Genomic DNA, 12643 nt, shown 5'->3' on the forward strand with positions numbered 1-12643 from the left:
GAGGATTTGCTGTTTAGTTGGGAAGACACATGTAAACTTGTGGCAAATGCTGCTGGAGAGAAATACACAGGGTGGTATGAAAAGGCAAGGGAACATGAACGCCGTGAGTGTCTTTGGGGAATGGAGAAGCATATGATGTAGCTGGATGAAATTATGTAGAGCATGTGTAGGGTTGGAGGGAAATGAGACACTAGGGAGGGGCTAGATCCACTGAAAGACCTTAACTGTACCAGCAAAGATTTTAACTTGGTCCTATGAAGCAGCAGAAACTCTGAGCTGTTTAAGGAGGGAATATAGTAATTTATAGTGTAAGTTCTCAAGCTGCACTTCTTGGATTCAGATCCTTGCTACAACCCTGACTACCTTTGTGACCCGGGGTCAGTGGCTTATCCTCCCTAAGACTCAGTTTTTGTGTTTCTAAAATGGGGATAATTCTATACAAGAATAAATAAGATAATATATTAAAAAAGTATAGCGTCTGGAACATAGTATTCACACCGTAATTCAGCTATAATATAGTAAGGTTCAGTATATTATATATTATTTATTATTATTATTATTATTATTTTCATGATCAGATCCATGGTTTGGAGGAATTCCTCTAGTGATTTTCTTGAAGATGGGCTGAATTCAAAGAAACGGTAGGAGACCACTGTTGAGGTGTGTGCTTCTCAAACTGGGGAAATGCAGAATAAGTATGAAAAACCTTCCCCATTTTACTCAGATATTTGGAGGAAAATATTCTTATTTTAAGATAAACATTGGTATGTGATGGAATAGACTACAGCAGGGGGTTTTGGAGCCATTTCGTGCTTTTGATGGTGTGCACCAGGGCTGTGAGTCCATGCTCTCCTTCTAGGAGGGTTGCTTGGCCACGATTTAGGGAAAGCATCAGTATGGAGTTGCACTGTCTAGTCTGTGGCTTCTTGATTTTAAATTTAAATTAATTAAAATTAAAGTAAATAAAATTTAAAACTTTAGCACTCCAGTTATACGAGCCCTATTTCAGCCACTCAATAGCCACATGCAGCTGATGGCTGCTATATTGGAGAACAGAGAACATTCGTTTTCCTCATTGCAGAAAGTGCTGTTGGGCAACACTACTAAGACCATTATATGACAGACTGTGGTTCCTCTAAACCCATTTCAAAAACAACAGTGACACTAAGGATGGAACAAAAGGGATAGATTTGAAAAATAGAACTGGGAAGACTTGCTCTGGGGCCTACCTTCCTCAAATTCCCATCATGCAAGAGCTCTTAATACACGCCTCCTTTTTAGTGGGGCTTTTTAATCCAATCTGCCCAATTTCTGATGCTGGGTGACACAGAAACTCAGCATGATTTGGGAAAGTGGCTTAGGCTTGGCATAATCTGGACAGATGTGGTTAATACCCATGGACAGAGAGTGTTTATCCAGTAAGAGAACAAGAAGAACTGAGAATCGCTCCCAGATGCTGGCGCATGCTAGGTACTCAAATATTTGAAGGAATAAACAAACGAATGAATGGACGAACAGATTAGCAAATACAATGAACTCTGTATCGATGGTGATGTCATTATATAATATGGAAAGAAAAGAAAATGGAGCTGGTTTGGGTGAAATGTGATACTAGTCTTAGCAACACAGAGTTTGTTGGAAGTGTCTGGGGTATGCAGTAGTAAATGGGGTGTTGGCTTTTAGGAGAGGCATTTGGTCAGAGATAACACATTTGGTGGTTAGCAACATATGTGCACAGCGCCTACACTCCACCCTCTTGAGTCACTGTGATTTGAAAGGTTCCATCCCTAAAATTTAATCAACTTCCACATCTCTTAAGTTTACCTGGATAACTGATGATCAGAGCTTTTGGTTGGCTTGAAATAACACGTTAACTCACCGAGCTGAAAACGCTTCCAGCCAAAGCAAAGAAACCAGGTGTCTTAGTTCAAATAACCTTATCGTCAGAATTATATTATTTTTACTGAGTTTCTTGAAATTCTGCAAAATCCTACTTCTGGGGCTCCAAAGGCCCTAGATTGAGACAGCCACTGCACAAGGTGATAAGTGCATTCATCTGAGTAGATGAGACCACCTAAAGGAAGATTGCACGTCACCAGGAGGAGAGAGCCGGGAACAGCTGTCTGCACCATCCCTGCACCCCAGCTCATTCCAGAGAGGCTTCCTATGAGCTCAGTTGGAAGAGTCCCAAGAAATACACTGTAATGCTAATGCAAACAACTCCCAATTAGGGGAGCCTTCGGGGGCCACTTCCCCAGGCCTAAAACAACTGTTTTCTTTAGGCCAAGAGGAAGCCAGAGGTTATCCAAAGACTAGCTTGGAGACCGGGTTAGCCACTTGGCTACCATCCTCAAATTCCCATCATGCAAGAGCTCTTAATACACGCCTCCTTTTTAGTTGGGCCTTTTAATCCAATCTGCCCAATTTCTGATGCTGGGTGACCCAGAAACTCAGCATGATTTGGGAGGGTGACTTGGGCTTGGCATAATCTGGGCAGATGTGGTTAATACCTATGGACAGATGGTGTTCATCCGGTAAAATCAGGCACTTTATTATGTTAATTAATCCAAGTGGGACCCGGAAAATACAATATTAGCTGAATTTCCTGTCTAGCAAGGCGATTGGTGCTTTCTTTTGGCTTAAATCAGAAAATTCAATATCCTGGCATAACCAGGGATGTTCTGGAAATTTTTTTTCCCCATAAGGAAAAGCCTTTGATAAAAGCTAGAAAGGCAGAAGTGCTAATGGAGCTAATTTAAAGATAGAGACCCCACCCCCTCAAGGAGGGCCAGCCAGCATCTGCAAGGAGCCAGGCATCCCTAAGCAAACCCCAGCTATCCTCAGGCCTTAGCGGGGAGGAGGCAACAAAGTGATTCTCACTTTAAATTAGTTCAGTTAGCACTTTTTCTTTTAAGAAGAAAAATGCTTTTATTCAAAAAGTGGTTTTCTTCATTTTCGCAACCTATATATTAAAAAGATTTCTGTGGGCTTATGTTTTACCATTTAGCAGCTGTTCCTGCTTAGAAAGTGCTGCTTTTCTCCTTTCAAGGGAGGTCAAGTAGTCAGGGGGTTAATTTCCATCCTTTCTCGCCCCCCTTCCCCATGCCTTTTAAAAATGTTGCATGCACCTATATGGGGATAGAACTGAGAGAAAATAACTTTTTAAAAAATATTTGTTTATTAATTTGGTTGCTATGGGTCTTAGTTGAGGCAGACAGTCTCCTTAGTTGCAGCAGGTGGGCTCCTTAGTTGTGGCTCACGGGCTCCTTTGTTGCGGCACATGGGCTCCTTAGTTACAGCATGCATGTGGGATCTAATTCCCTGACCAGGGATCAAACACGGGCCCCCTGCATTGGGAGCATGGAGTCTTAACCACTGTGCCACCAGGGAAGTCCAGACAACTTATTTTTAACTTATGGCTACAGAGTCTCTGTGTAATTGCCAGGAGGCAATCTGTGTACAAAAAAGAGGCTGGGTTTTGTAGTCAGGCAGACCTGAATTGATACTTTGGCCCTATAACCTACTAGTTGAGTGACCTTTGAACTCAGTTCTTCATTGGTAAATGGGAATAACCATAGCTACCTCACTAGTTGTGAAAAGTGAATAATTTGAATTGATGGCTCTGAGGGGGTATGGCCCAAGGCCTGGAACCTGGTAGGAAGAATCCCCAGTAAGTCCTAGTATTTGTCATGTACCAGGCACTGTGCTGAGTCCTCTCTGTGTATGACCTGATTTCTCCCTGTCACCCCGTGAGGTCAGTTTGACTCTTTTGACTGTCATTTGAAGAAGCTGAAGTTTGAAGAGGCATCCCAAACCACCCAGCTGGTATTCAGCTGGTCCAGGGTTCAAAACCAACATGGTGGAATTTTGAAACTTCGTGCCCCTCACCACTCTGTATAAATATTTGTATAATACATGTGATTGTTCTTCTGCTTAGTGTCCCGACAGTACACAATGAAGTATTTAAAGAACGCTTTCAGCACTGCTTTCAGCATCCAACCCCTTTGCTCAAATCTCCTCTTGTTCACTTTTCACTCAAAAAAGGGTCTTCTCCCAGACGTAGATCCTCTCCTCTCCCTTTTTATATGTATTTGGTGTGAACTTTTCTTTTTTCCGTTGTCGTTGTTGTTTCCTTTCTCTTTATGAAGGCGGAAGAGACGGAATTTCAACAAGCAAGCGACGGAAATCCTGAATGAATATTTCTATTCCCATCTCAGCAACCCCTACCCCAGTGAGGAAGCCAAAGAGGAGTTAGCCAAGAAGTGTGGCATCACAGTGTCCCAGGTAAGAAGCCCTCAAAGGGCTCAGCCCGTAGCCTGGCCCTGGTGGAGTCACAGTGCAGAGTCCTGGAGGTCTTGCTTTCCTGAACTTTCATGCCTTGTAAGTTCCATCAACTTAAGCCTTAAAATGGCAAGGTCAGCACATGATGTGCATAAGAGAGTTTCCAAGGCAGTACCTGGAAAAACTTGAGAGGAACCAGCAGAAGTAGGAGAAGACTAAGTACAGTGTAAAAACAGGGACAGGGTTCTTCCCTCTGAGCTCTCCGTTGCTTCAAATGGGTGAAGAATTCTACGTGTACTTGGAAAGCCATCTGAATTTCTCATGTTATTTTCTCAAGCATACTCAATTCCTTGGCCCATTTTTTTGCCCAACCCAGGAACTTTAAGAGTCAGTGAATGGAACTTTTAAATGAAAGGGACTCAAATGTCCTCTCTTGATGTCCTCACTCTGTAACTGATGGAGTGTAGGAATTTTAACGTGTCACTATGCTTGCATTGGAATGATTGCACAAAAATGTCACTGAGTGCCCCCTTCCCCCAAAGAGCAATAACCGTAACAGGTGCCTATTGACGTGGAAAGGTACGTGACATAAAATTTTTATGGACCTGGAGTGTTCAGCATTAATATGAAGTAGAAAGGTCAGCAAGTTTTATATGTGTCTACATCTTGTCTACAGAAAGGATCCATCCAAACTTCTTACTCGGTCTGAACCTCAAATACCACCACCAGTCTCTAGTTGAGACCAGTAGGGATAGTCAAGAAACCTCTCAGAGAAAGCTTTCCTCAGAATTATGTCACGTGCAAGAGAATCAAATGTACTAGTGTTTCCAGAAAGGGCAAGGGGGAGGGGGAAGTTGGGGAGAAGAGACCTACTTTAGTGAAAAACTTCACTTAACATTTTGTAAATGAAGTAGATGCTGTTTTGTATAAACTGAGCATCTGTACTTCCTTGAGCTGAATCCTGGCTTCTGCTACTCCCCGCCGGGTGCTGATCCCATCAACCTGTGTTTAGCTAAGCAGAATTAGGTCTAGTCAAAATAAAGAACTCCACACAGGGGATCTGCAATGAAGAGATTGCCAGGCTCTCCCCAGCACTCTATGTATGATTTTTGCAGCAGCCTTGGAAACCTCCTTTCAGACAAGGCAGAAAGAATCGTCTCCTTTTTAACCTGGACCTTCCTCAGGTACTTGGACCCAGCAGAAGGTCGTTTCCAGTCTTGGCAACCCTGGGAAAGCAGAACATCAGTGGTCTAATTCAGGTGGCCTGATTGTTATCTAGGTTTCTAACCATTCTTGTCCAAATCTAGACCCATTGTCCACAAGTAAAGAGAACCAATGTTTTGTGGTGCTTGCTGCATGTTTCCAGGTATAAACCATATCACTAACCCACAAACAGTGAATTTCGGTCATGGAATCTTCTGCTGCTAAAGTTGAAAATCACTATATTGTTTGAATTCAAATTCTGGGATTTGGAATTCCAAATCCCTATTGAAAATAGAATGAACTCTTCAGGATCTAGTCTGTATTGTGTGTGAATAAAAAATGGAATCTTGGCCTATTCCAGCAACCTTCACATCCTTCATTATGGAAATCCAGGGTGCAAATAGTGTGTCCATTAAAATGATGATTTACATATACTGTATCACCTTTCTCTTTCCCCTATCCATCCCAGGGCGATACCATTCTTCCTTCCCCATCACATCACTTCCTCCCAACAATAACCAGACTGTTCTACCATTGCCACACAAGTTCCAGTGGGAGACAACATGATATCCTAGAACGAGCACTTGCTAGGAGCGTGTTCATGCGGAGTCAACCGTGGGATTTTAGGAACTCACTCTTTCTATTTGGGTCTTCGTTGCCCCGTCTCCAGTCATGGTTGGTTGGACCACATGATATATTAAATCTCCCTCTATCTCTAGTTCTCAAATCTAGGAGATGCCTTTGACTGTATCTTTCTTGTTTTTTGTTTGTTTGTTGCTTCGGGTTTTTTTAAAACTAAATTTATTTATTTTTGGCTGAGTTGGGTCTTTGTTGCTGGGCACAGGCTTCCTCTAGTTGCAGCGAGCGGGGGCTACTCCTTGTTGCGGTGCGTGGGCTTCTCACTGCAGTGGCTTCCCTTGTTGCGGAGCACGGGCTCTAGGCACGTGGGCTTGAGTAGTTGTGGCTCGCGGGCTCTAGAGCACAGGCTCGGTAGTTGTGGCTCACGGGCTTAGTTGCTCCGCAGCATGTGGGATCGTCCTGGATGAGGGTTCGAACCCGTGTCCCCTGCATTGGCAGGTGACCCTGTGCCACCAGGGAAGCCCTGTTTTGGGGTTTTTTGTTGTTGTTGTTGTTAATAATCACCCTCCATCTTGAAATTCTCCTACTTTGGCTTTCTTGACATTGTTCTCTCTGGAGTTTTCTCCTTCCTCTTGGGCCACTCCTGCTCAGTCTTCTTAGAGGATCTGCCATCTCTACCTATCCTAAAAGTATTGTTCTTTCATTAGCCCCCATCTCATCATGTCCTAGCCCATGGTCCTTAATTATTTTTTAAGACACATATTCTTTTAAAATCCACTTACTAGTGAGTCCTCCTGTGATTCCCAAACAAAAATATGCTCAGACACAGAAACCCATCTATTGACCATCCTCTCCTTTGATCCCAGAACAGCTCTTCCTCTATTCTAATGCTTGGAGTGCTGCTTGGAGTGTGATCTACAGAAGGCAGCATTAGCTGGGAGCTTGTTAGAAATGTAAACTCTTGGGTCTTACTGTATAGCACAGGGAACTATACTCAATATTTTGTAATAAGCTATAAAAGAAAAATAAATCTGAAAAAGAATATACGTATATATTTGTGTGTGTGTGAGTGTATATATATATATATATATATATATATATATATATATATATATATATATATGTAACTGAATCACTGTGCTGTACACCTAAACCTAACACGATGTTGTAAATCAACTATACTTCAATTTAAAAAAAATTTCTTGGGTCTCACCCCAGTCCTGAATCAGAATCTCTGGTGGAAAGGAGAGGAGGCTAGGGATCTGTCTTCATAAGCCCTCCATGCACACTTGACTTTGAAAAGTACTGTTCTACACAGTGAATTGGAGTGGCCCCCTCCGTGCTCACAGCTGCAAATATACTTCTCTTTAAATATCCCCATGAGACTTCTCTCCTGGAATGCCAAACTCATATATCTTACTTCCCACTGGACTTCACCATGGCTCTGCCCACAGGCTCTTCAAACTTAATGTCCAAAATGTGAACCAAACTTTCCCCGGAGAATCAGTGATTCCTTCTGCATTATCTGTCTCGGAGTAAGTCAGTCATCTCTGTATCCCTAGTGCCTAGCACATAGTAGACCTTGTCAATTATTGTTGAACAGTGGGTTAATTAACGAAAACACCGATTCTATACATTGTTCAGGGCATATGACATCCCCCTAGTGGACGATGCAGGAAATGCCTGAACTGACCCAGCATCTTCCCTGCATGAGCATCTATTCTCCTGTAGAAAGGAATCATCCCAGGACCGGTCCCTTCTCCACCCTCTTCCTTCTCACCTTCTCTCATGTAGCCAATTTATTAGAGCACAGGCATTTTCTTTCCTCCTCAAAAGTCGTTCCAAACTTCCTTCATCTTTCCCCCTTTCTTCCAGCTCATCTAGTTACCTCAGAAAAAAATCTCCCTGCCTCTTTTCCTCTCTCTGTTCCACTTAGAAGTCAAAACCCAACCACAATGATGATTGATTCCTATGAATAGTGAAAGTTACATCAAGAAAAGCATGAGTTTGGGAGTGAAATTAGATAGGCAGTGGCCCCTGAATGGACCCAGAAATGCCCTTCCTCTTCCAGTTTAACTCTCTCTGTAGGCACCAGCATTTACAATAAATAAAGCATTTTCTCTTGAGTTTTTTTCTCTCTTGTTTACTAATATTGCAATGCTATGTTTTGATTTTTATTACAGAGGCTTGGCATTTCTGCTTCAGTGTGAGCTGTATAGGTCTATGAGGGATAGCCTTATAAGATTTTTAAATTTAGCTAGTGCACTTTAAAAAAGTGTAGTTTTGCAAGAATTTTCTTTATCTGCCATTGTTGGGGTAAATTAAATTACATGTAAGCTATGGTACATGTGTTACCAACTTCTCCTTCTCTCACCAAATTCATGGTTGGTTTTGTAATTGTATAAAACCACAATATTTTAGTTTGAAATCACATCTGAAATATGGGGTATAAAACTCTGCTTCCTAAGGCAGGATTATGGGAGTAAAACTTGAATTTCACTGTGTCTCCACTTGTGTCTGGCAGAGGTCTTGGTATAAAGAGAATGGGCATAGAATCAAGCCAGGACAGCCACTGTGAGCCACATGAAGGAAATAGGTTAACAAATGAAAGTAAATTACATTTATTTTGTGTATTGGTGTTAACATTTAAAGCCTGGAATTCAAAGGAGTAATCAGTGCTAGGCTTCAGTTTTTCCTCTTGTAGATAACACCGAGCTTTGCACAAAATACTTAGTGAAATTTATTGAATTGAATTATATTGATCCTAAGGTCAGTAGTACAATACAGCTAAGAATCTAGTCCATATTAAAGTTATTTAACTAATAAAAATGTGAAATTAATCCATCCATGAAAGCACCCATATGTTGATATAGATTTCTTTGAATATTTAAAGGTCTGTATATTTTGATTGCCCAAAGTCAGCTTTAGCATTGGTAAGTAACAGGCATTTCTCCTGAAACGCTAGGTTTATTTTAGTGTCCTATACTTAAGAGGTAAGCAGATTTAAAATGCTTGCCCTAAACTACAAGGGTCCTAGTTAAATGAGCAGCTCCTCCCTAGAAAAATCTTTGTCACAGTAGTTTTGCTAGAGTGTGTTATATTAAGAAAGAGAATCTCATTTTATGTAGTCGCTCCTCTCCAAGCCCTTCCTTCAGATCTTTTAATTGATGTTGCAGAATCAGAGCTAGGATGAGACCAATTAGCCTACCTCTTCAACCCTCTCATAAGCTCTTCCTTTTCCTCTGTGATATTTGTGCGGGATGAACTGGTAACTTTCTCGTCTTCTTTTAAACCTCTCTAGGTATCAAACTGGTTTGGAAATAAACGAATCCGGTACAAGAAGAACATAGGTAAATTTCAAGAGGAAGCCAATATTTATGCTGCCAAAACAGCTGTCACTGCTACCAATGTGTCAGCCCATGGAAGCCAAGCTAACTCACCGTCAACTCCCAATTCAGCTGGTTAGTTTTTTCTTTGAATTGGGGGAAATGTTCTCCATTTTTATATGTGCTTTTCCTACACTGGGGTTTTCTTTTAATTCTTTAGGCTATGGATGGGTTGATTTATGTATTTGATTGTCTTTTTTACTGTTGATGCGACTTTGGGTTTTTCTTTTCATTTCCAAAAAGCAATGTGTTTTGCTGTTTATAAGATGGACGTGTCTGAGGGTTTGCACTAATGTGTCTCTTTAAGTTGGACAGAGGTAAATTGGTTGGTTTTGATGAGGAGACCTCTAAGTTCTCCTTTCAGAGGTTCTAATAAGTAAGCTCGACTTAATATTTTGAGATAGTCCCTTGGGGTTCAGGCATTTAGTCTGTCTCATATAAAGTTGTTGTCCTTACCTATTTTGCTGTTCCTATCACATGATGTCTGGGTCATCTACTAGCATGCATTCTTTGAAGGAATATTCACTCTTCTTTAAATATCTTATTAAAATGTTCTGGTCTGCAAAGCCAACTATGGTGATTGCTATCCATTTTTTATAGTTATCGTTCTTTACTGTTTTATTGTGGTGGTTTTCTTTATGTAAACTACAAAGAAAATTGCCAGTCATTAATTCAAATGATTTCAGATTCCAGTTTTTCTGTTACAGTCTCAGTCACGTGCTGTACTCCTGGTTTTATTTTAGTAAATGTGCGTTGTATCACTAATTTCAGAGTTAGGCTAACATAATATATTTTGGGGGTGTGCCTTGTACCACCAGTTCTTAATTTCCACATGTGAAAAGAATAATCAGTAATGCATAAAAAATGTAACCTTGGTGTTTGTATGCTATGGAAGGCATGCATGTTGGTGCTTTTTTTTTTTAAAGGGAAAACCAGAAATATTTCTTATTAAATAAGTATTTATTTATTAAATAAGGCTTTATTAAATAAGTTAGATTAAGATATTTCTCCCCATAATGAACCAGATGCATTGATTTTGGCTGTGGGGTACATATCTAAGAAAATTGATGCCCCAACTTTAAAGGGTCACAAATTAAATATGTTAGATCATAATATGACTTTTAAATCTAATTTCTAACATTTGGGGGTATGTGGTGTCTTTGACCTCCCCGCCTGTTTGCCCACTAAAATAAGTCCTCTTTCTACCCTGTGGTAGATTGTTATTGGAGACATGTAAGGCTCCACACACTAATGTCTTCTGTGAGCTTCTAGATGCTTCTAATTTGTTATCATAAAGTTCTCCAAGTCACTGGGCTGTACCATCACAGCTTTCTTTTGTTTAAATGGAATCATGCATGAAGAGTGGCCTGGGCTTTGTAAACATGGATATGGTAAGACAATGTAGAATTCAATCCAGTTTCATTTTTCCCAGCACTCCAGATTAGGTAACCATGGAGAGCATATTTGCTTTTTGAGGTTTTGTGTGTGTGTGTGTGTGTGTGTGTGTGTGTGTGTGTGTGTGTTTCCTTCTCTTCTCATCATGGTATGATTGACAAAGGATCAAGGCTAACAGGTTCAATAACCAGAGAGTTTCCTTCATCCCCATCTGGTCAATTATTAAGCATTTCAGACCCAGCAACACTAGTTGAATTGTACTGCTAGGCAGACATTTTCACTTGTCTCTTTGGAAGAAGTACAATTCTGTCAACATTAGCAAAAACACATTCGATACTCTTGCAAAGGTTATCATAATGTAAAACAGATATCAAAATGACTTTTTCCTGTCCCTGATATATCTGCATCGCAGATGGCTTAGCATGATTTATGAACAGTCTTTAGAAGGGCCCCGTGGACGCCCTTCATTACTAAATCCCTTTTTCTTCTTTCCTAAAGTACTTGAAAAGAGAAAAGTGAGCGTTTTAACCCCCTCGTCTGTGTTTAAGAATTATTTTGGCTCTCTTGGAATATCAGTATGTGATTACAGTTTTCTAAGGAATTTTTCTGGTGGCTTAAACTTCATGTGACTATTCTGAGCACAGAGTAAATTACTATGGAAAATTTGAGCTAAGCTTTCCAGTGGTGCCTAAGTTGTTAGAAATAATATGCAGAGGAACCCCTTTGTAGTACTTTTTCTAAAATAGAGACAAAAGAAAATACTATTGTATATGTGCAATAGCGTGGAATTTTAAAAGATAAATGGTTTAACAGGAAAAGTTATAAATGGGTTTTTCTATCTTTTCTTTGCTCTTAACACAACCCAAATCGCTACACAGATAGAGGGAGAACTTTCAAATGTTTCAGCTTTGCACATAGGGTGTTTATAATGTTGTATACCAGCTCTTTGATAATTCCGAAGGGTAAATAATAATTGAAACAGCAAGTTTTAAATAAGAGGTTAGGAAGTGAAAATATATTTTAGTTGAGTTTAGAGTTCTGGAACCTGGGAACTTTTTATATCCTCAGTATAGAAGCAGGAGTTTTTTCCAGAAGCTTTACTAAATATAAATACTCATTTCTACTGCAAGGAAGATATTTTGCAAGTAAATCTTATTCCTTCTAGAGGCTTTTGTGTGGAGAGCAGTACTTCAGTATCTTTATTTAGGCCTCTTCTAAATATTCCTCTTTGTTGATATATGCCTGGCCTCCTATTTCCTTAAGCATAATTCATAAAAATCACGTAGGGCTGGGGCCTGTGAGGAATGAACAAGTATTTCGAGATACTTGGAATGCTTCATATTTTGCACCAGCAGAGTTGGGCAAAATGGATGGAGCAAGGAGGAAAAATAGAGAGGAGACAAGAAAATTAAGTTCTGAAAAAAAAGAAACAAAAATGGGGACCAACTGAAGCAATAGTTAATAACCCTGGGTCCATACTTCTTTTGGAGTGACCTAAAGTGACACCTTCTCAATTTCCTATTTTTGATGAGATTATGAAAGCAAGAGTTAATATCTCAGAAAAATAAGGCCCTTTTAGGAAGGTTGGATTATCTATTTTGGAAGGTTGGAGAACATTTTAATATCCAAGAAGAAAGAAATTGGCTTATGCGTTACAGATATTTTCTGTGGCATAGCATCAGCATTGATACCTTAGCAGGATCTGTGATTAGCTAAGCAATCCCCGTTTTTTGAGGCTCAGAACCCACAGATTTGAATTCTTTTGCTTAGTTGTATGTGTTTGTGTGTGTCAAGGACAA

The 12643-nt window shown here is 40.3% G+C and overlaps 1 protein-coding gene across 5 annotated transcripts in view; it reads left to right on the forward strand.

Moving 5' to 3' along the window:
* PBX1 (PBX homeobox 1) overlaps window positions 1–12643 on the forward strand; it is a 283309-nt gene that overhangs the window by 237299 nt on the left and 33367 nt on the right. For 3 of the 5 annotated variants that reach the window (XM_027096842.1, XM_027096845.1, XM_027096847.1), the window contains 3 exons: window positions 579–641; window positions 4149–4284; window positions 9365–9524. In XM_027096842.1, coding sequence (XP_026952643.1) covers window positions 579–641; window positions 4149–4284; window positions 9365–9524 — 359 coding nt within the window. The remainder of the gene's footprint in view (window positions 1–578; window positions 642–4148; window positions 4285–9364; window positions 9525–12643) is intronic. The other 2 variants (XM_027096843.1, XM_027096846.1) reach the window with 1 other exon arrangement.

The sequence above is a fragment of the Aethalodelphis obliquidens genome, unplaced genomic scaffold, assembly GCF_003676395.1.
Source record: "Aethalodelphis obliquidens isolate GAN/ISIS:26980383/991018 unplaced genomic scaffold, ASM367639v1 scaffold109, whole genome shotgun sequence".
In the NCBI taxonomy this organism is placed as follows: domain Eukaryota; kingdom Metazoa; phylum Chordata; class Mammalia; order Artiodactyla; family Delphinidae; genus Aethalodelphis; species Aethalodelphis obliquidens.